Source organism: Oryctolagus cuniculus, chromosome 7, assembly GCF_964237555.1.
Source record: "Oryctolagus cuniculus chromosome 7, mOryCun1.1, whole genome shotgun sequence".
NCBI classification, from domain to species: Eukaryota; Metazoa; Chordata; class Mammalia; order Lagomorpha; family Leporidae; genus Oryctolagus; species Oryctolagus cuniculus.
Window position 1 is genome coordinate 149,703,243 of NC_091438.1, and position 22,779 is coordinate 149,726,021.

Consider the following 22,779-nt stretch of genomic DNA (forward strand, 5'->3'; position numbering starts at 1 on the left):
TATTCTCCAAACCAGCATAATAGGTAATATGTATGACAAATTAGATCTTGTCTCTAGTTCTACTTCCAAGGCAACAGCATGAGGCACCACAGTTTTATTGAATGCAATAGTTATTTCTATAACCATTGGAGTCTTTGAAACATAGCTGCATCTTATAAGGATATTTTTCCAAACACGAAAGTCGTTTGCCATTAAAAGTCCCATGCCAGTTTTGTCTTAGGAACTGTATTACTTCTTCATATTTCATTCCACCTTCAGTGAATGCTAGGGAGACATGCACTGGAGCTCTCTAAGGCCTCCAAAATTGAACAGCAATGCAACAATAAGGTTCTTCACGAAACTTAATTTTTACAAGACTTAACCAGTCATCACCAGTCTGGTTGGATGGTGTTGCACCATCATCAGAAGGCAAGTTGAGATGATGGATGCCTTCTTTCCCCACAGGAGTAGTGTCGTAAGTTGCTTCACATAATCTTACTTTGATGGTAAGAGTTCCTCAATAAATTTGTTTAATGCTGCATCGACTGGATTATGTGAAATAAGAAATCTCATGTTCTTGTGTGTGACTTCTACAGGAGCTGGGCGGTTCATTCGAGCCATGTTAATTTACTAAAAAAAAAAAAAAACCAGTAAAGTTTTGAAAGAATTTACAGAAGCTGAATACAGAAATTATGCAAAGAAACTGAAGTCTACTTCACTATCCTCCTCTTGCAGTTCTCTGTGCTTTGAGTATGAAGTGGGAGAGTAATGGAAAATAAAATGAATCTCCTAACAAGGAGCAATTCTTCAGTCCAGTAATACTGAGGCAATAGGAAGGAAGTATACTGAGGGTTACCCATCCAGGTAGAACTCTTGTAAAATGCTCTATACATTTCAATTCAGCACTTCTGTGTCCAGGTTCACCACTGGTATGGGAGCTCCTTGGTGGAGCAGTAACGAATCTTTACAGTTCACTTGTCTTCATGGAGGTCGTGCTGTGCCTGGCAGTAATCTCCACTGCCCTTCAGAAACTCCATAAATGTGTGACCAAGAGCACCACAGAACTGAGGAGTATGTTTACTCATTGAAGATTGCAGCCTGATCGTACAGCCCGTCCCAAGGCAACGGCGACACAGGCGGTAGTGGCAGATGCAGGGAAGGGGGTGCTGGTCGTTGGGCAGTGGCAGCGATGCAGACGGCAGCAGGGTACCACACTCTACCGTGCATCCTTGCCTTATTTTCAGAGCTTTTGCTGTGTTGCTTTGTCCCTTTTACGAGCAGTTCAAGGATGCGCCTGGGACTTGTGTGAATTTATACAAAAGTTAAGGGAAGCTTCCTTTTCCAGTTTTCTGTTTTGCTGTTTGGCTAGCAAAGCCCCTTTTTCCATTTCATCTGGCCAAAAAGAAAGGATTTCAGTTGGAATTAAAGCTGTGTGTATTGCTACTCTTTTGTATAGTTGGAAAACTTGAGCCAGTCCTTAGGGCAAAGCCTTTAGAGAAAAGAGGGTAAAAGAAACAGATTAACAACAAACAAAGCAAAAACATAAACACAAAAGTAAAACAACCTCTCCCCTTTCGATATTCACAGAATTTTGACTCCTTTCCATTATTCACCTGCTTTTGTATCCTTTTCAGAGTCCTCAGATATGTTGCTGTTTTTCGGTCTGGAGTTTAGTATTGTGATGAGAGAGATGGTGAGAGAGCCATGGGGTGCGGGGAGGGCTGTGGTCGGCTTATTCCATGTTTCCTGGATGGAATGCCTCTTATCTTAAAATTCCCTTTTTGGTGGTTACCTTAAGTAGCAACATCCTTTTTTTGAATTCTTGGTTTGAGAATTCACTTACCATCTTAGTTACACTTAATTATCTGTATCTTAAATCTCAGGTTTATTTCATTTGTTCATTTACAGTTTATGACTAAGTTCTTAATTTATAAATTACAATTTCAACAGATGGCCAATCTGAAGTGTAATGAAAAAAACAAGTTTTTCTTACCAAATTATTCTCTGAATTTCTGAATATACTTTACTGTACCTCCCTGTGTATACAGACAACAAATGATTTTATTTAAGCAAAGAACCAAAGAATTCATGATCCCTTTTTGGGCACTATAATGAATACACTGTAGGTGAAATGGTAGCTGTATGATCAGTCACACTTGTGGGTTTGATTACATGGATTTGAATTGGAGAAATGCATGCTGTAGTCATCAGATGCATTTCTTTAGTCATCACTTCTTGATATTTTTCCCCCAATGATTTAAAATTTTTTAAAGATACTTATTTTGGCACAAGTGTTTCTTTTTTAAAGTTTTTTTTTTTAAGATTTATTTTATTTATTTGAAAGAGTTACAGAGAGAGGTAGAGACAGAGAGAGGTCTTCTATCTCCTGGTTCACTCCCCAAATGGCCACAATGGCCGGAGCTGGGCTGATTTGAAGCCAGGAACCAGGAGCTTCTTCTGGGTTTCCCACACAGGTGCAGGAGCCTAAGGACTTGGGCCATCTCCTACTGCTTTCCCAGGCCGTAGCAGAGAGCTGGATCAGAAGTATAGCAGCCAGGACTCAAACCGGCGTCTTTATGCGATGCTGGCACTGTGTGCGGCGGCTTTACCTGCTATGCCCGTGCTGGCCCCTTGTTGTTGTTTTTAAAGATTTATTAATTTATTAATTTATTTGGAAGACAGATTTACAGAGGAAGAGAGAGAGAGAGAGAGAGAGAGAGATCGAGAGATCGAGATCTTCCATTTGCTGGTTCACTATCCAGATGGCCACAATGGCCGAGCTGGACTGATCCGAAGCTGGAAGACAGGAAGTTCTTCCAGGTTGCTCATGCAGGTATAGGGGCCTAAGGACTTGCGTCATCTTCCATTGCTTCCTCAGGCACATTAGCAGGCAGCTGGATCAGAATTGGAGCAGCCAGGACTTGAAACCAGTGCCTATATGGGATACTGGCACCACAGGCAGCGGCTTTACCCACTGTACCACAGAGCCAGCCCCCATTTTTTGCTAAAAATTTAATACATCCCTGGACAGAAGTGCAAAAGTTTGGATATTCATGTGTTTTGCGATAGAGATATTAATGTGTTTGAATAGGGTTGCTGCCGACATCCTTTTGAGGGTGTTAGGTAGTATACATCACCATTGTATTATTAACACTGCAAAAAACTCTGAATTCCATTATGGGCATTTGGACCTGAATTAACATCTCAACAGTTTATTGAAACAGTGATTGAAATTAGCCAGTTTTATTTCCTTGCAATTTCAATTGCAAAAGATAGAGTACGGAGGAAAATTCTTTTTTTTTTTTTTTTGTTTTTTAACATAGATATATTTTTAAAAACATTCTGTTAGAAACCTAAAGTTATAGCAGGAGTGTATAAGTCATAGCTTTTAGGTTGAAGAATAAAGTTTTTTGTTTTCTTTTTGTCTAGGCAATTACTAGATATATTATCCCCTGAGATAATGGTACTTAGTAGGTTCATTCAGGATGTTCTGTTTTGTGGAGCATTTTAGAACCTATCAAGGTCTATGTTTGACAACTTGATAGTACTGATTAAGTCCTGTTTTCTTCATTTTTCAAAATGATATGTATAATCGTCACATAATTACATATTTGATATGGCTGGTGTTATGGCATAGTGGGTTCATCTGCTGCTTACTATGCTGGCATCCCCTGTTAGTGTACTTGTTTAAGTACCAACTGTTGCTCTTTGAGCCAGCTCCTTCCTAATGTACCTGGGAAAGCACGGGGAAGATGGCCCAAATAACTCAACCCCTGCCACCCATGTAGGAAACCCAGATGGAGTTCCTGGGTTTGGCCTGTCTCAGCCCTGGCTGTTGTGGCTATTTGTGGGGAGTGAACTAGGGAATGGAAGAAGATCTCTTCCTCTGTCTGTCTCTCCCTCTTTTTCAAATAAATAAAATATATCATTTTTTTAAAATTTATTTTATTGATTTGAAAGACAGAGTTACAGAGAGAGGTAGAGACAGAGAGAGAGGTCCTCCATCCGCTGGTTCACTCCCTAGATGGCTGCAACGGCCAGAGCTGCACTGATTCAGAGCCAGGAGCTTCCTCCGTGTCTCCCATGTGGGTGCAGGGGGCCCAAGGACTTGGGTCATCTTCCAGTGCTTTCCCAGGCCATAGCAGAGAGCTGGATCAGAAGAGGAGCAGCTGGGAATAGAACTGGCGCCCATATGGGATACCAGTGCCTCAGGCCAAGGCCTCAGCCCACTGCACCAAAGCGCTGGCCCCAATAAAATAAATCTTAAGAGAAAAAAACCAGTAAGTTAATCAAGTTTCTATATGTAGTAAATCTTGAGAACTCCAAATAATATAAATCAGTACTTTCTTAAAATATTTTTAAACATCCTTGATCTATCTGGATCCTTTTTTATAAACAGAAAATAAGTTTTATAATTAAAAATTGTACAGGCTTTGTTTAATTTTTTTAAACTTTTATTTAATAAATATAAATTTCCAAAGTACAGCTTTTGGATTACAGTGGCTTCCCCCCCCCCATAACTTCCCTCCCACCCGCAACCCTCCCATCTCCTGCTCCCTCTCCCATTCCATTCACATCAAGATTCATTTTCAATAATTATATACAGAAGATCAATTTAGTATATATTAAGTAAAGATTTCAACAGTTTGCACCCACACAGAAACACAAAGTGTTAAGTACTGTTTGAGTACTAGTTATAGCATTAATTTACATTGTACAACACATTAAGGACAGAGATCCTACATGGGGAGTATGTGCACAGTGACTCCTGTTGTTGACTTAACAATTGACACTCTTGTTTATGGCATCAGTAATTACCCGAGGCTCTAGTCATGGGTTGCCAAGGCCATGGAAGCCTTTTGAGTTCACAACTCCGATCTTATTTAGACAAGGTCATAGTCAAAGTGGAAGTTCTCTCCTCCCTTCAGAGAAAGGTACCTCCTTCTTTGATGGCCCGTTCTTTCTGCTGGGATCTCACTCGCAGAGATCTTTCATTTAGGTTTTTTTCCCCCTCTTTGGCCAGAGTATCTTGGCTTTCCAAGCCTAAAATACTCTCATGGGCTTTTTAGCCAGATCCAAATGCCTTAAGGGCTGATTCTGAGGCCAGAGTGCTGTTCAGGAATTTGCCATTCTATGAGTTTGCTGTGTATCCCACATGGGAAGCAGGCTTTGTTTAATTTTGACATCTGCATTTCCTTTTATAAGTTGGTTATTTGAAAGGTGTGCACACACACACAAAGACAGAGACAGGGATTGAAGGAGGGAGCCCAAGGAGGGAGAGAAGGTTGGGGGGGGGGGTAGAAATCCGGGGTAGGTGGTAGGAAATAGCATGCCGTTATCCATTGGTTCACTCTGCAAATGCCCAGCACAGACAGTTATGGATTGGGGTAGGAAACATAATCTAATTCTCCTGTGTCTGTGGCAAGAACTCAGGTATTTGACCCATCACCATGTCTCCCATGGCCTGCATTTTTGGGAAGCCGGAGTCATGCATCAAACCCATGCACTCAGATGCAGGACATGAGTGTCTTTTTCTTTCTTTCTTTCTTTCTTTCTTTCTTTCTTTCTTTCTTTCTTTCTTTCTTTCTTTCTTTCTTTCTTTCTACATTTCTACATTTCTACATTTCTACATTTCTACATTTCTAGATTTCTAGATTTCTAGATTTCTAGATTTCTAGATTTCTTTATTTGTAGGTCAGAGTTACACAGAGAAGGAGAGGCAGAGAGTGAGAGAGAGGTCTCCCATCTGCTGGTTTACTCCCCAATTGGCTGCAATGGCTGGTGCTGCGCCAGTCTGAAGCCAGGAGTTTCTGGGTCATCCACGTGGGTGCAGGCCCAAGGATTTGGGCCATTTTCTACTGCGTTCCCAGACCATAGTAGAGAGCTGGATCGGAGGTGAAGCAGCCAAGACTCGTACTGTCGCCCATGTGGAATGCCAGCACTGCTGGCAGTAGCTTTGCCTGCTATGCCACAGTGCTGGCCCCTCATGAGTGTCTTAACTGCTGGCTTAAATGCCTATTCCTGCATTGCCTTTTTTAGGTCAAATTTTCTTTAGAAAAGAAAGAGGTCATTTTCAAAATGTTTACATTGGATTTCTTTACTTTTTGATGTATGTATCCCTTGTGTTAGAACTAACAGTAAAGGGACTATAGACTATAGCTCTTTTCTAAGCATCTATGTTTTTAAATGTCCTTCTGTGGTGGGCATTTGGCACAGCAGTCAAGATGCCTTTTGGGATATTTGCATCCCATGTTATAGTGCCTGTGTTCGAGTCCCAGCTTCGCTTCTAATTTTAGCTTTCTGCTGATGCGTACCCGTGGAGGCAGTGGTGTTGGCTCAAGTGTTGGGTCCCCGCAACTCATGCATTCAGTTCCTGGCTCCTGGCTTTGGCCTGGCTCACCTCCAGCTCTTTTGGATATTTGGGGAGAGAGCTAGCAGATGATTCTCTGTCTTTAGAAAATGAATTGAAAAAGGCCTTCTTTTTAAAAATCCTGTATAATATCTTTGATAAGGAAGTTATAGTTTAGAAAGTTTGCCATTGTTCTTGTATATTATACAAGTTAAGTTCCTTGTTTATTGTTGAAACAAGCAGAAATCAAAGAAGGCACAAGCTGATAAGAGCATATTGGTCTAAATCCTATAAAGAAATAGTACAAAAAGACTTTGTGCATTATTTGTTTTCCTCTCCTTGTGTGTCTGTTGCCTGTTGCATTTGTAAAGCAGTATCTTTGCAGAGGCCTTTGTGCCCTTGCCCTCCTGTCAGTGAGAAGATGATAGCTTGAGCCTTTCTGTTGCCAAGCGTTGAGATAGTAACTTTCCTTATTGTGCAGTGAGGCACCCCTCACCACCATGGCCATGTGTCTTCAAAGCTCTTCCTTACAGTTCATGCTCATTCTGAGTGGGGACACAGCTGTGAGTTGTGATGGACATTAGTATTGCAGCAAACTGGAGGAGGATTTCTGTCGACTATGACTTCTTTTCTAATTTGTGAAAAGGAACCTTTTACGGATTGACTGACCAGGATTTAATCTGAATGCCAGTTGCCACTGCTGTAGATGAGAAGTGTTCATCCTGAAGAGGATTCATCGTTCATGGAGTTCCATGAGACATCTGTGTTTACACATGCATTGGTCCCCTCTTTCTTTCTTTCTTTCTTTCTTTCTTTCTTTCTTTCTTTCTTTCTTTCTTTCTTTCTTTCTTTCTTTATTATTATTATTATTATTATTATTATTATTATTATTTTGACAGGCAGAGTGGACAGTGAGAGAGAGACAGAGAGAAAGGTCTTCCTTTGCCGTTGGTTCACCCTCCAATGGCCGCCGCGGCCGGCGTACTGCGCTGGCAAGAGCCAGGTGCTTCTCCTGGTCTCCCATGTGGGTGCAGGGCGCAAGCACTTGGGCCATCATCCTCCACTGCACTCCCAGGCCACAGCAGAGAGCTGGCCTGGAAGAGGGGCAACCGGGACAGAATCCGGCGCCCCAACCGGGACTAGAACCCCGTGTGCCGGCGCCACAAGGCGGAGGATTAGCCTAGTGAGCCGCAGCGCCGGTCATCATTGTGTAATCTCTTCATGGTTTCTTGGATTTCTTTGATGAAATTTGGTCTCTGCAAGTCTTTTATTTGCCTAGTTGACATATAATGTAGGTTATGTAGTGAGTACTCAACTGACAATCTGTTTAATAACTTTTTAATCCTCAAAGTTTCCTTGTTTTTGAAATACCTTTGTTCCTTTTTATTAGAAAAAGAAAATAGAATATTTGATTTTTTTACATTTATATCTGTATTTCTAACTTATAGTACTTCTGTTATATATGTATAAGCTTCTAATGGTATTCTTTATATTTCTTAGCATGCATCATAATAGTTACTGTGCACAGAATGATCTAGTGGCTATGCTGCTGTACTTCAGTCACGTGGTTTTTAAAAAACATGTATTGGAGCCTCTGTACTTATGTGTTACCCTGCTCACTGTGTGAATTAGATTTTTAAGTGGTACTATGAAAAGGTGTTTGCTTGATTTCAAAGGAAGATGAGCAAGCAGTGACTGTTTCTGGAAGTCAAGGGACTGATGAGTGCTGTGTCTTGTTTCATTGAATTCATCTGTTTATAGAGAAAATACATGGCATTGCCTGTCTCATACCGATTTTTCTTAGTTGTGTGTGTGTGTGTGTGAGTGAGTGAGTGAGTGATTTGGTGAGCACAGTCTGCTAATTGCAAATTATTGAAATAGTAAGTTAGATTTTTTTGAGATATAATTCACTATCATGAAATTCACACTTCGAAAAGGTACTTCAGTGTTGTTTTTTTAGCATATTTACAAAGCAGCCGTCCTCTCTGTGAATTAAAGGAGGAAATTCTTCCATGAAATAAGTTCCTTTGGCTTAATTCCTGCTCAACTTGTTTGTGTTTTTTTCAAAGGTTTATTTATTTATTTGAAATTCAGAGTTAGTGTGAGAGAGGGGAGACAGAGCAAGGAGAGAGATCTTCCATCGCTGGTTCACTCCCCAAGTGACCACAAGGACCAGGGCTGGGCCAGGCCAAAGCCAGTGGCTTCATCAGGGTCTCTCATGTGGGTGCAGGGGCCCAAGTGCCTGGGCCATCTGTTGCTGCTTTCCCAGGCACAGTAACAGGGAGCTGGATCTGAGTAGAGCAGCCAGGACTTAGACTGTCGCTCATGTGGGATGCTGGCGCTGCAGCTTAATCCACTGTGCCACAGTGTTTGTTCCTTACCTATCCATTTGTAAGCGGTGAACATTTATCTACCGTTGTGAAGATAATTAAGCGTGGGCCAAAAATTCAAAACCTTTTACAAGTTTTGGGGCTGGCACCATGGCTCACTAGGTTAATCCTCCGCATGTGGCGCCGGCATCACATATGGGCATTGGGTTCTAGTCCCGGTTGTTCCTCTTCCAGTCCAGCTCTCTGCTGTGGCCCGGGAAGGCAGTAGAGGATGGCCCAAGTGCTTGGGCTTTGCACCCGCTTGGGAGACCAGGAGGAAGCACCTGGCTCCTGGCTTCAGATCCGCACAGCGCTGGCGTTGGCGGCCATTTGGGGGGTGAACCAATGGAAGGAAGACCTTTCTCTCTGTATCTCTCTCACTGTCTAAGTCTATCTGTCAAATATTACTACTACTACTAATAATAATAAAGAAGTTTTGAAGTGACAGTCCAGGGGCCACTGATGTGATAAAGTGGGTAAAATAGCCACCTGTAACTGGGGCATCTCATTTGAGCACTGGTTCATGTCCTGGCTGCTCCACTTGATCCAGCTCCCTTTAGTGGCCTGGGAAAAGTAGTGGAGGATGATCCATATGTTTGGGCCCCTGACGCTCCTGGTTCGTGCCTTTGGCGTGGTCCGTCCCTGGGCATTGTGGCCATCTGCGGAGTGAACCAACAGATGGAAGATCTCTCTCACTTTCTCTAACTTTGATTTTTAAATAAATAAATAAATCTTTAAAAAATTAAGTGATAGTCCATTAACTTTTATATGCTGAACTAATAAATCATTCTGTAGTTATATATTGAATAGGTTGTGATTTTTTTCTTACAATGCTATGAAGTGTTTGTGTCCTTGGATAGGTTGATATAACAGGAAGAACACACTTTTAGAGTATGGAAGGACCTGGCCTGCCTGTTTAATTTAGCTTTGTTGACCTGGACAAGTTACTTTATCCTGTTGGACCTCAGTTTACAAGAGATACTGGTCGGCGCCGCGGCTCACTAGGCTAATCCTCCGCCTAGCGGCGCCGGCACACCGGGTTCTAGTCCCGGTTGGGGCACCGGATTCTGTCCCGGTTGCCCCTCTTCCAGGCCAGCTCTCTGCTGTGGCCAGGGAGTGCAGTGGAGGATGGCCCAGGTGCTTGGGCCCTGCACCCCATGGGAGACCAGGAAAAGCACCTGGCTCCTGGCTCCTGCCATCGGATCAGCACGGTGCGCCGGCCGCAGCGCGCCAGCCGCGGCGGCCATTGGAGGGTGATCCAACGGCAAAGGAAGACCTTTCTCTCTGTTTCTCTCTCTCACTGTCCACTCTGCCTGTCAAAAAAAAAAAAAAAAAAAAACCCAAAAAAAACAAGAGATACTGCTAAGTGGTTCAGTGAAAACAGTGTGATTCCTTATGTGTACAGCTAAGTTTAAAATCGAGTTGCCTGCTTTCTCTTTTCAACTTTCTTTTTTTAAAGATGTATTTATTTGTTTGAAAGGCAGCAGAGTTAGAGAGAGGCAGAGGCCATAATGGCCGGAGCTGTGCTGATCTGAAGCCAGGAGCCAGGAGCTTCCTCTGAATCTCCTACTCAGACTCAGGGGCCCAAGGACCTAGACCATCATCTACTGCTTTCCCAGGCTATAGCAGAGAGCTGGATTGGAAGTGGAGCAACCAGGACTTGAACTGGCGCCCATATGAGATGCTGGCACTGCAAGCAGCAGCTTTACCCACTACGCCACAGTGCCAGCCCCTCAACTTTTTCTTATAGGACTGTGTTTTTGTTTTAAGTTAAATTTTTTACACAAAACATCTTTAAGACATGATTAATTTATCAATCCACAGTATTTGATTGGTGGTTTATAGGGAGTGAAATAAATGAAATCAACAGTTTTTTGCCCAGGAGAATGTTTGTTGCTAGGCTATTGACCATATATATGATTGTTTCTTTTGGAATCTTTTCATTATTTTGTACTCTTTTCTAAGCCTTTTTTTTTTTTTTTAATTAATTGGAAGATTGAGGATGGGGAGAGGGTGGGATCTGAGGCCACGGGAGAGAGAGAGAGAGACAGAGATATCTGATATCTTCCACTTGCTGGTTCATTCCTCATGTGTACACAGCCAGCCAGGCCAGGCCACAGCCAGCAACCAGGAACTCTGTCTGGGTCTCCCATGTGGGTGGAAGGGACCAAAAGTACTTGGGCCATCCTCCCCTCATCTGCTGCTTCCCAGGTGCTTTAGCAGGAAACTGGATCAGAAATGGAGGCAGGACTTGATGGCAGCCACTCCAGTATGGGATGTGAGCATCCCGAGCCATGGCTTAACCCACTTTTCCGCAACCCCTGTCCCTGATTAAAGTAATCTTGTTAGTGACTAAAGGAAGCAGTAGAAACCAGGAGTCCTAATCTTCTCTTTGGAAGGTTAAATGGAGTGGCTCAGCCTTTTAGACATAGTACTGAAAACTCACCTGAGAGCTTAGTTTTACAGTGAGAATTAGTCCTCTTTGGAAAGGCCCATAGCATTGTAGAATGGCCTTGTTTTTTCCACCAGTCATGTGGCCACATGGCAAAACTGAAATGCAAAGAAAGTGTTACTTCAATTAAAGGTTAATCTTCATTCTGAAAGAATTGGCAAACTGATATTAAGGAATTTTGTCCCAAATCTTGGTAGACCTTTGTTTTTATGTTTGAAAATATACATGTATATATATTGGATGAGACAATTCCTTGATGAAATGTTTTCACTTTATCATTTCTCAATTCAGTATTTCAGATTAGTTCTTTGGAGGGAATGATGGCAGTTTGCTAATTTTGAAGACTTGTCTAGAGACTGGTTTAGGTTTAGTGTTACCAATTTTAGTGAATAAAGCAGAGGTTTTTTGTTTAATTTTCCCTCTTCTACCAGAGTAAATTATGGCTACTTGGATATAAAGAAGTTTACTTCTAATGACTCTTTCGTACTTTGGGAAACGTATGGTCATTCTAAAAAATTATTATTTGCAGCTCTCACTTTGTCTTCCAAACAGTCTGCTTGAATTAGAGACATGAGAAAAATTTGAAAAATATTAAATATCTTTTAAAAAAGATTTTATTTTCTTCTTAAAGATTTATTTTATTTTATTTGAAAGACAGAATTACAGAGAGAAGTAGAGAGAGATAGAGGTCTTCCATCCACTGGTTCACTCCTCAATTGGCCACAACGGCCAGAGCTGCACTGATCAGAAGCTAGGAGCCAGGAGCTTCTTCTGGATCTCCCATGTGGGTGCAGGGGCCCAAGGACTTAGACCATCTTCTACTGCTTCCCAGGCCATAGCAGAGAGCTGAATCGGAAGAGGAGCAACTGGGACTAGAACCGGCACCCGTATGGGATGCCGGCACTTCAGGCCAGGGCTTTAACCCACTGTACCACAGCGCTGGCCCCAAGATTTATTTTATTAATTGAAAGAGTTATATAGAGAGAGGTCTTCTATCCTCTGGTTCACTCCCTAAATGGCCACAGCAGCTGTGCCGATCCAAAGCCAGGAGCCGGGGGCTTTCTCCGAGTCTTCCCATGTGGGCACAGGGGCCCAAGAAGCTGTGTTGTATTGTGTTTGTTTTGAGATTCCATGGAATATTTATCATGGGAATTACTTTTAGAGAGGTTGATTTAATGACCTTAAAATATGAAATACATTGTTTTCCAATTTTTGCTGAGAAGGATACAACTACAAATTGCTGAAAAATGTTTGGATCATTGGCAGAATTTTGTGGGGGTTAATTTTCTGTTACTGCTAAAACAATCCATTTTTTGAGTTATCCTTAACTCACTGTTGTAGAATTCCCCGAGGTCCTGTGCAGCAGCCTCTTGAGGACCGAATCTTCACTCCCACGGTCTCAGCAGTCTACAGCACGGTGAGTGTCTTAAGGCTGTTTGTCATGTTGTGTTTCTGCTTTTGCACTTGAACCCTTGGTATTGCAGGCAATGTTTGCTTGATTACAAGTAAATCACAAATAGAATTAGATAGATGTATATAATGTAATAAGGTAAATAAGCATGTTTCCTATTAATCCAGGAAGCGAAGGTGAAACAAATATTTTTCCTTTCTCAATAAATTAAAAAAGCATTTTTAGAAATTTGAGAGCAAGAGAGACATTTCTCATCTGCTGGTTTACTTCTCAAGTCCCCCACAATGGCCAAGACTAGACTGTCCAAATCTGTTAGTTGGGAGCTCAGTCAAGGTCTTCCACATAGGTGGCAGGAACCAGGTTTCTTGAGTCATCACTACTGCCTCCGAGGGTCGCATCGTTAGGAAGCAGGAGTCAGGAGCCACACCTGGGACTGAACCCCCGTACTGTGTTCTGGGACATAGCTTAACTGGCACCTTAACTGTTAGGCTAAATGTCTACCCCCCTTTCTCTATAAATGGTAACCTCTGGCCATGTGCAAGGATTCTTTTTATTGACTGAGTTTTACTTTGTTTTTGGATGTTGTATCTTAAACTTTTTAAATTTTGCTTTTATTAACTTAAACATTTTTATTTTTAGCTTTTTTAATCACTCAGATTACCATATTACAATGCTGCTAGAATAATGAATACTGGTTTTAGGAGAAATTTAATTTTTTATATTAAATGATTGATTATAATTCAAAAATGAAGGGAGATTTACCAGTTTTATGTAATAAAATTTAAAGCAAATTTTAGATATCTTACAGTGAATCTAGGGGAGTTTAGGGGATTTTCTGATTTAAGCCTGTCTTTTTAATAGTTGAGCATATCTTTTATTCTTATGGGTACACTGTGTGCTTTAAAGAAACTCAGGGGCTGGTGTTGTGGCATTGTGGGTTAAAGTGCTGCCTGCAATAACAGCATCCCATATGGTGCCTGTTCGAGTCCTGGCTATTCCACTTCTATTTATTTTTAGTAATTTTATTTATTTGACAGATAGAGTTAGACAGTGAGAGAGAGAGAAACAGAGAGAAAGGTCTTCCTTCTGTTGGTTCACCCCCCAAATGGCCTCCACAGCTGGTGCTGCGCCAATCCAAAGCCAGGAGCCAGGTGCTTCCTCCTGGTCTCCCACACGGGTACAGGAGCCCAAGCACTTGGGCCATCCTCCACTGCCTTCCCAGGCCACAGCAGAGAGCGGACTGGAAGAGGAGCATCCGGGACCAGAACCAGCGCCCATGTGGGATGCCGGCGCCACAGGCAGAGGATCAACCAAGTGAGCCATGGTGCTGGCCCACGCTACTCCACTTCTGATTCAGCTCCCTGCTGTTCTGTCTGGGAAGGCAGTGGAAGATGGCTTACGTGCTTGTCTTGGGCCCCTGCACCTGTGAGAGAGGCCTGGATGAAGCTCCTAGCTACTGCCTTTGGCCTGGCCCATTCCCCAGTTGTGGCCATTTGGGGAGTGAACCAACAGATGTAAGATCTCTCTGTCTCTCTCCTTTCTCTCTAACTCTGCCTTTCAAATCAATAAAACCTTAAAAAAAAAAAAAGAAAAGAAACTCATAGTCTCGGGATGGGTGTTAGGTACAATGGTTAAATCACCTCTTGAGATGCCTGTATGCCATAAGCGAATACCTGGTTTGAGTCTCAGCTTACTATGCTTCCAGTCCAGCTTCCTGTTAATGTGCAGTAGATGATGACTTAAGTAGTTGGATCCCTGCCATCCCCTTAGAGACTCAGACTGAGCTTTAGGCTCCTGGCCTCAGCCTGGCTCAGCCCTGTCTGTTGGTGGCATTTAGGGAGTGAACTAACACACAGAAAATGTCTATCTGTTGTTCTCTCTCTTACTCTGTTCACATTCAAACAAAATGAAAATGAAGTCTCATGAATGATACTGCTAAATAAATAATTGTATTCTAAAGTGGTGATAGGACAGTGATTCTTTTTAAATTTTATTTATTTTCATCTATTTGAAAGGCAGAATGACACATAGAAAAATATTCCAGCTACTAGTTCACTCCCCAAACGGCTGTAATAGCCATGGCTTGGCCAGGTGGCAGCCAAGTGCCTGGAACTCTTCTGGTTTCCTATGTGCGTGGCAGAAGTCCTAGCACTTAGGGTATTATCTGTTCCCTCACAGTATATATTAGCAGGAAGCTGGATCAAAAAAATGCATGAAGCAGGACTCAAACTGGCATTTTGATACAGGATGTAGCATCCCAAATGGTGGCTTAACCTGCTGCATCACAAGGCCTGCCCTGGACAGTGATTCCTTTTTTTTTTTTTTTTTTTTTTTTTTTTAAGATTATTTATTTATTTGAAAGTCAGAGTTACACAGAGAGAGAAGGAGAGGCAGAGAGAAAGGTCTTCCGTCATCCACTTGTTTACTCTCCAGTTGGCTGCAATGGCCAGAGCTGTGCCGATCCGAAGCTGGGAGCTTCTTCCAGGTCTCCCATGTGGGTGCAGGGGCCCAAGGACTATGGGCCATCTTGTACTGCTTTCCCAGGCCATAGCAGAGAGCTGGATTGGAAGTGGAGCAGCTGGGACATGAACTGGCATCCATATGGGATGCCAGCACTGCAGGTGGACGCTTTACCCATACGTCACAACGCCAGCCCCAACAGTGATTCTTAATTGTTTGGTTTATGAGGCACATTTACAGTCTGAAAATAACTGAAGTGTTGTCTCTTCAAGAAGAGCAGTTATACCCAGTGTTTACATATGGGGATAATTGAAAAAGTTCTTAGTGAAATGGAATTAAAAGATGTTTATTTTGGATCAAAAAATTTTGGCATTCATGAATAGTTTTTTCATAATAAACATTTTCCATGCTGCAACATGCAAGGAGATGGCAAACCCTCCAAAAAAATGAAATCACAGACCTTTTGTCCAGATGGCTCATCAGAGGTTTCACTGAAGCACGGAGTACCAGTGTAGTTACAGTCCTCAACACCAGCATCCTTCCCGAGTGCCAGAGAAATGGATGACACCATAGCAGCTGACATTCCTCCCTCCCTCCCCCCACCCCTCCCTTCCTTCCTATTTATTTATTTATTTATTTTCAAGAGTTATAGAGAGAAAACGATAGACATGGAGAGAGAGGTCTTCCATCACTGATTCATTCCACAGATAGCTCCCCCAAAGCCAGGAGCCAGGAGCTATACCTAGGTCTCCCGCATGGGTAGCAGGGACCCAAGCACTTTGGTCATCCTCAGATGCTTTTCCCAGGCCATTAGCAAGAAGCTGAGTCAGAAGTGGAGCAGCCAGGACTTGAACTGGCACTCATGTGGGATGCCAGCATGTAGGTGGCGACTTTACCCTCTGTACTACAGCCTGCCCCTGCTATTTCTTAAAAAATAAATTGTTTTAGCCGGTGCCGCGGCTCAATAGGCTAATCCTCTGCCTGTGGCGCCGGCACACCGGGTTCTAGTCCCGGTCGGGGCACCGGATTCTGTCCCGGTTGCCCCTCTTCCAGGCCAGCTCTCTGCTATGGCCAGGGAGTGCAGTGGAGGATGGCCCAGGTGCTTGGGCCCCGCACCCCATGGGAGACCAGGATAAGTACCTGGCTCCTGCCATCGGATCAGCGCGATGGGCCACAGTGTGCCGGCCGTGGCGGCCATTGGAGGGTGAACCAACGGCAAAGGAAGACCTTTCTCTCTGTCTCTCTCTCTCACTGTCCACTCTGCCTGTCAAAAAAAAATAATAATAAATTGTTTTATGTTGTTTTATTGTAAGAATTTAATCACTCCAAATTGAAATATACTTCTGCAGTTTTTAATGTGTGTCAAGCAGTGTTCAAGGTGTTGAAGATATAGTAGTCAGTAGTGAACAGAACAAACCCTCAGCCCTATGGAGTTTACATTTTTGTGGGGTTGAAAGATGGCAAACTATTGAATAGTAATATATATTTTGATGAAAATGAGGCAAGAGGCAAAATAAAAGAGTAGGGAATAACTGTACCTGCCACCTTAGCTAGCTAGGACTCTCAGGCAGGTTGTCTTTGAAAAAATAGCATTCAAGTGGAAACCTAAGATTTGTAGAGAAAGAGCATTTCCAATAATAGGAAGAGCAGAGGTGCCAGCGCTGTGGCATAGTGGGTAAAGCCACTGCCTGCAGACCTGGCTGCTCCACTTCCGATCCAGCTCTCTGCTGTGGCCTGGGGAAGTAGTAGAGCATGGCCCATGTCCTTGGGCCCTTGCACCTGCTTGGGAGATCTGGAAGAAGCTCCTGGCTTCTAGCTTCAGATTGGCACAGCTCTGACCGTTGCTGCAAACTGGGGAGTGAGCCAGTGGATGGAAGACCTCTCTGTCTCTGCCTCTCCTTCTCTCTGTGTGTAACTCTGACTTTCAAATAAATAAAATAAATCTTTAAAAAAAAAAAAAAAGAAGGAACAGCAGAGCAGTGACCCAGAGATAGCAAGAGGCTTAGTATAGTCTTGGAAATGCAAGGAAGTAAGAATGGCTGGAGAGGAGAGAGTTTAGATTTAGTGAATCAGATTATATGGGGCTTTATAGACCATGGTTAATATTTTAATTTTCATCCAATTGTAATGAAAGTCAATGGAAGATTAAAAGCATAGATCTGTATTATATTATAAAAGGTCACTGTAGCTAGTTTGTGTCAAATAGCCTGTGATGAGCCGGCGCCGTGGCTCAATAGGCTAATCCTCCACCTTGCGGCGCCGGCACACCGGGTTCTAGTCCCGGTTGGGGCGCCGGATTCTGTCCCGGTTGCCCCTCTTCCAGGCCAGCTCTCTGCTATGGCCAGGGAGTGCAGTGGAGGATGGCCCAGGTGCTTGGGCCCTGCACCCCATGGGAGACCAGGAGAAGCACCTGGCTCCTGGCTCCTGCCAGGATCAGCGCGGTGCGCCGGCTGCAGCGGCGGCCATTGGAGGGTGAACCAGCGGCAAAGGAAGACCTTTCTCTCTCTGTCTCTCTCTCACTGTCCACTCTGCCTGTCAAAAAAAAAAAAAAAAAAAAAAATAGCCTGTGATGAGGGGAGGTGGTGGTTTTTGGTGATAGTGAAGCGAGGAGATCAGTTAGAAGAGTATTGTAGTAGTGCAGGTGTAAGGTGGTTGTGGTTTGCTCTAAAGTGATAGCAGTTACAGATCTGAGTAGTGGGATTTTTATCTATTTTAAGAGCAAAGTCAGTAGGATATGGTGATATCTTAGTTGTAGTATATGTGAGAGAGCCGTCAAGGATGGTGTCATGGATCTTGACTTGAGCAACAGTGAATGCAGTTCTGTTTATGGAGCTAAAAAAATGGGTGAGGAACAAGTTTTGTTTTTTTTTTTGTTTTGTTTTGTTTTTTTTGTTTTTTTTTTTGAGAAAATAAATTTAATATATGCAAACACTGTTTTGGTGGGGGTTAAGCATTAGTTTGTTTCTGGTTTTTGCTGTTTTGAAGTTAAAGCCATTTTCATACTTTGGAATTTTTTTTTGTAGAATAGCTTTCTAAAAGAGCGATTACTGAGTTAAAGAATAGTAATGTGGGGATAGGATTGACACCACGGTTAAAGTGCTGCCTTGGATCTTTGCATCCTGTATCAGAGTGCCTGGGTTCTTGTTCTGGCTCTGCTCCCAATTCCAGCCTCTGCCAATGTAGATGGTAAGCAGTTGGGTCCTTGTCACCCACATGGGAGACCTAGGTTGAGTTCCTGTATCACAGTTTTGACTTGGCCCAATCCCAACCAACTTTGTGGGCATTAGGGGAGTGAACAAGAGGATAAGAGATATTCTTTGTGTGTCTCTTAATACCTGTCAAATTTAAAGTAAGAAAAAGACCAGAATGTTAAGGTTCGATATAAATGAGAGGACTTATGATTCTGCAGACTTGCTATTTTTTTTAAAGATTTATTTATTTATTTGAAAGTCAGAGTTACAGAGAAAGATGGGAGAGACAGAGAGAGATCTTCAGTCTGCTGATTCATTCCACAAATGGCTGCACTGACCAGGGCTGGGCCAGGCCGAAGCCAGGGAGCCAGGAGCTTGATCTGGCTCTCCCACATGGGCCCTGTCCTGTTCTGTTTTCCCAGGCATTTTATTGGAGCTGGATCAGAAGTAGTGCAGCCAAGACTCAAACTAGCACCCATGTAGGATGCTGGTGCTGCAGACAGTGGCTTAACCCACCACACCAGAGTGCTGACCCCAAACTTAGTGTTTGGATATTATCAAAATCCCATGACTAATGGCGCAGAGCTTGAACATAGTTTACATGAAATGTTTGAAAACGTGTTTTATAATTTGTTTATTGTTAGATCAAATTTGATTTTTACTATTGAAAATTACTACCATGTATGTAGTCCTTTGATTAGTTCATAAAGTGTATATGATATGAATGTTGTATATTGTGCCTGTTCTGAGAAGACAAGAAATTTTAGGCAGGATCAGTTATCTTAAATATGGTGTTCTCCACTTTTTAATAAGTTATTTCCATTGTTAATAAGTTAAGTCTGTATCACTTTTACAATTTTGCATGCAATGTTAGCTGAATTGGTAGGAAAGTGGTTCAGCAGGTGCTTTGAAGTCCTTAGTTTACTTTTGTCTCTGCTCTAGAGGAATGTATTGATCTTTATTCCTCTGATGCCTATGTTTATTACCATCATTTTTGTGTCATAAAATAAAGGCTCACCCTCAGTTCATCTCCTACTGCCTTGGCATATGGTGCCCATATGTCACTTTCATTGAGTTGGTTAAATTCCTTGAAAGGCAGTAAGATACTTGGCCAGTCTTTTAAAATTCCACAGAGATTTTACTTTAAAATTAAGTCTGTTATAGAGACTTGTATGTCCGGCATTTTAGATAGGTTCTCTGTAATAATCAAAGAAATATTACCAGTTGGACTCAACTTTTAGAATGCCTTTATGTTACATATTTTTGGTATGGTTAATTTATATTTACTTATTTTAACTTCATTTATACAAGTTTGTCCTTGGAACATTAATCAGGGATGAGAGGAAAAGTTTATGTCACTATTCCTCATTAGTCATAATTACAATAGGGTAATTGATCATAGGAATTTAAAAGGACTCAAGGAAATATTTTCTAAACTCTAGCAGGAAGAGCATATATTATATGGTAGAGGGGAAATGGCAAAACTAAAGAGGTCCCAGTTAAATAAATTGATAACTTTCTTATATTGGCAAGCTTCTTTAATGTATGGAATTTTACCATTTTGCACAATATTTTCTTACATATTTTGTTTAAAGAAACTTGTTTTTAAATCCAGTTAGAAGGATACACTTAATGGAACAGTGACACTACTACAAGAAGCAGCAGTCTATATTCTAGGAGATGGGAAGAATTTCTTATTAACTCCTTATGAAAATTACCATTAGCTGCTTAACTTGCTCTTTATTAAATGAATTGCTATTTAGTACCATAAAACATCATGAATTTTTTTAAAGATTTATTTATCTATTTGAAAGTCAGAGTTACACAGAGAGGGAAGGAGAGGCAGAGAGAGAGAGAGAGAAAGAGGTCTTCAATCCACTGATTCACTCCCCAATTGGCCGCAAAGGCCAGAGCTGCACCGATCCAAAGCCAGGAGCCAGGAGCTTCCTCTGTCTTTTCATGCTGGTGCAGGGGCCCAAGGACTTGGGCCATCTTCTACTGCTTTCCCAGGCCATAGCAGAGAGCTGGATCGGAAGTGGAGTATCCAGGACTTGAACTGGTGCCCAAATGGGATGCCGGCACTGCAGGTGGCAGTTTTACCTGCTACACCACAGCACTGGCCCCATGATTATTATTTTTTTAAAGATTTATTTATTTATTTGAAAGGTAAAGATACAGAGGAAGAGGAGAGACGGGGGTGCATGGAGATAGCCTCCATCTGCTGGTTTGCTCCCCAAATGACTACAGCAGCCGGGGTTGGGCCAGGCTGCAGCCAGGAGCCGAGAGTTCCTCTGGTTCTTCTCCTGTGGGTGCAGGGGCCCAAGGTTTTGCGCCATCTTCCATAGTTTTCCCAGGCGCATTAGCAAGGAACTGGATCAGAAGTGGAGCAGCCAGGACTCAAACGTGCTCCCGGATGGGATACCAGCACTGTAGGCAGAGGCTTAACCTTCTAAGCCACGGTGTCAGCCCCTCAAGATTCTTTTAGCTTGTCTATACTTGATAAAATTTTGGTTTTTTTCTATAGCTTTGTGTGATCTAATTCAAAAATTAACTCACTCTCACCATTACTATTCAATTTAGTTCTGGAAGTTTTAGCCAGAGCCACTAGATAAGAAAAAGAAATCAATGGGATAAAACTGGGAAGGAAGAAAGTAAAATTATTCCTGTTTGCAGATGAGATAATCCTATACATAGGGAAACCAGAAGACTCCACTAAGAAATTGTTGGAATTCATGTAAGAGAGTTTGGCAGAGTTGCAAAGTATAAAATCTACACTCAGAAATCAATAGCTGGTGCCAGCGTTTTGGTGTGGCTGGTAGAGCTCCACCTTTGATGCCAGTATCCCATAGGGACACCAGTTTAAGTCCTGGCTGCTCCACTTCTGATTCAGCTTCCTGCTTATACACCTGGGAAAACGAGAGGATGGCCCAAATGCTTGGGCCTCTGCCACCCTTGTGGGAGGCACAGGTGAAGTTCCTAGCTCCTGGCTTTGGCCTGGCCCAGCCCTGGCCATTGTGGGCATTTCAGGAGTGAACCAGCAGATAGAAGCCCTCTCTGCCCCTCCCTCTCTCTCTCTCTCTCTCTCTCTCTCTCTCTCTGTCTCTGTCTCTGTCTCTCTTTCTCTCTTTCTTCCTGTAACTCTGCCTTTTAAATAAGTAAAATAAATATTTTTTTAAAAATCAGTAGCTTTTTATACACAAACAATGCATGGCTGAGAAAGAACTTACAAGATGAGTCACATTCACAGTAACTATAAAAAATGTAAATGCCAAGGGCCATGGCTGTGGCATAGTGGGTAAGACTGCCACCTGCAGTGCTGCCATCCCATATGGGCACCAGGTCAAGTCCTAGCTACTCCACTTCTGATCCAGCTCTCTGCTATGTCCTGGGAAAGCATAGGAAAATGGCCCAAGTGCTTAGGCCCCCGTACCCAGGTGGGAAACCTGGTAGAAGCTCCTGGCTCCTGGCTTTGGATCGGCCCAGTTCCAGCCATTGTGGCCATTTGGAGAGTGAATCAGTGGATGGAAGACTCTCTCTGTCTCTGTCTTGTCTCTGTCTCTGTCTCTGTCTCTATCTCTATCTCTACCTCTTTCTCTCCACTTGCTCTGCCTCTCTATAACTCTGCCTTTCAAATAATTAAGTAAAATCTTTAAAAAAATAAAGAAAAGTTAAATACCTTGGGATAAATTTAACCAGATCTCTACAATGAAAATTCTAAAACATTATGGAAAGAATTAGAAGACACCAAAAAAAGGGAAAAGTATTCCATGTTGATGGATTGGAATAATTAATATCCTCAAAATTTCCATAGTACCCAAAGTAATTCACAGATTCAGTGTGATCCCAATCAAAAGACCAAAGACAATTTTCTCAGATATAGAAAAAATGACCCTGATATTCATATGGAATCACAAGGAGACCCTGAATAGCTAAAGCAATCTTAAATAATAAACATAAAGCTGGTGACATCATAATACCTGCTTTCAAGACATATTACAGGGCAGTTGCATCAAAACAGCTTGGTACTGGCACAAGAATAGACACATCAACCAATGGAATAGGCTAGATACCTTGGAAATTAATCCACACATCTACAACCAACTAATTTTTGACAAATGAGCTAAAATCACACCTGGAGAAAGGACAGAAATGATGTTGGGAAAAACAGATTTTTGCATGCAGAAGTATTAAAAAGGACCCCTGCCTTACACTATATACAAAAATCATCTTAGAATAGAGCAGGGATCTAAATCTAAGACCTGAAACCATCACGTTACTAGAATGAAACATAGGGGAAACTCTGTAGTACATTGGTTATAGGCAAAGACTTCTTGAATAAGACCCAGCAGCACAGACAGTAAGGGCAAAGATAGACAGATGGATTACATCGAGCTAAGAAACTTCTCAGCTGCAAGTAAACACTCAACTACAAGGTAACCAACAGAATGGGAAAAAGTGTTTGCCATCTATGTAACTGATAAAGGATTAATACCCGGAATAAATAAGAAGCTCGAGGAACTCAACAAAAGCAAATTAAGCAATCCAGTAAGTAATATGGGCTAAGCAAA

The 22,779-nt window shown here is 42.3% G+C and overlaps 1 protein-coding gene and 1 pseudogene across 40 annotated transcripts in view; one reads left to right on the plus strand and one right to left on the minus strand.

Moving 5' to 3' along the window:
- The window catches only part of EIF4G3 (eukaryotic translation initiation factor 4 gamma 3), a 378,821-nt gene that overhangs the window by 91,357 nt on the left and 264,685 nt on the right, over positions 1 to 22,779 (plus strand). For 39 of the 40 annotated variants that reach the window (XM_070079133.1, XM_070079138.1, XM_070079134.1 and 36 more), the window contains exon 2: positions 12,491 to 12,566. The exons of the other annotated variant lie outside the window; for it this stretch is intronic. In XM_070079133.1, coding sequence (XP_069935234.1) covers positions 12,491 to 12,566 — 76 coding nt within the window. The remainder of the gene's footprint in view (positions 1 to 12,490; positions 12,567 to 22,779) is intronic. 40 annotated transcript variants of the gene reach the window in all.
- Positions 95 to 600, minus strand: LOC100349932 (protein tyrosine phosphatase type IVA 1 pseudogene; annotated as a pseudogene).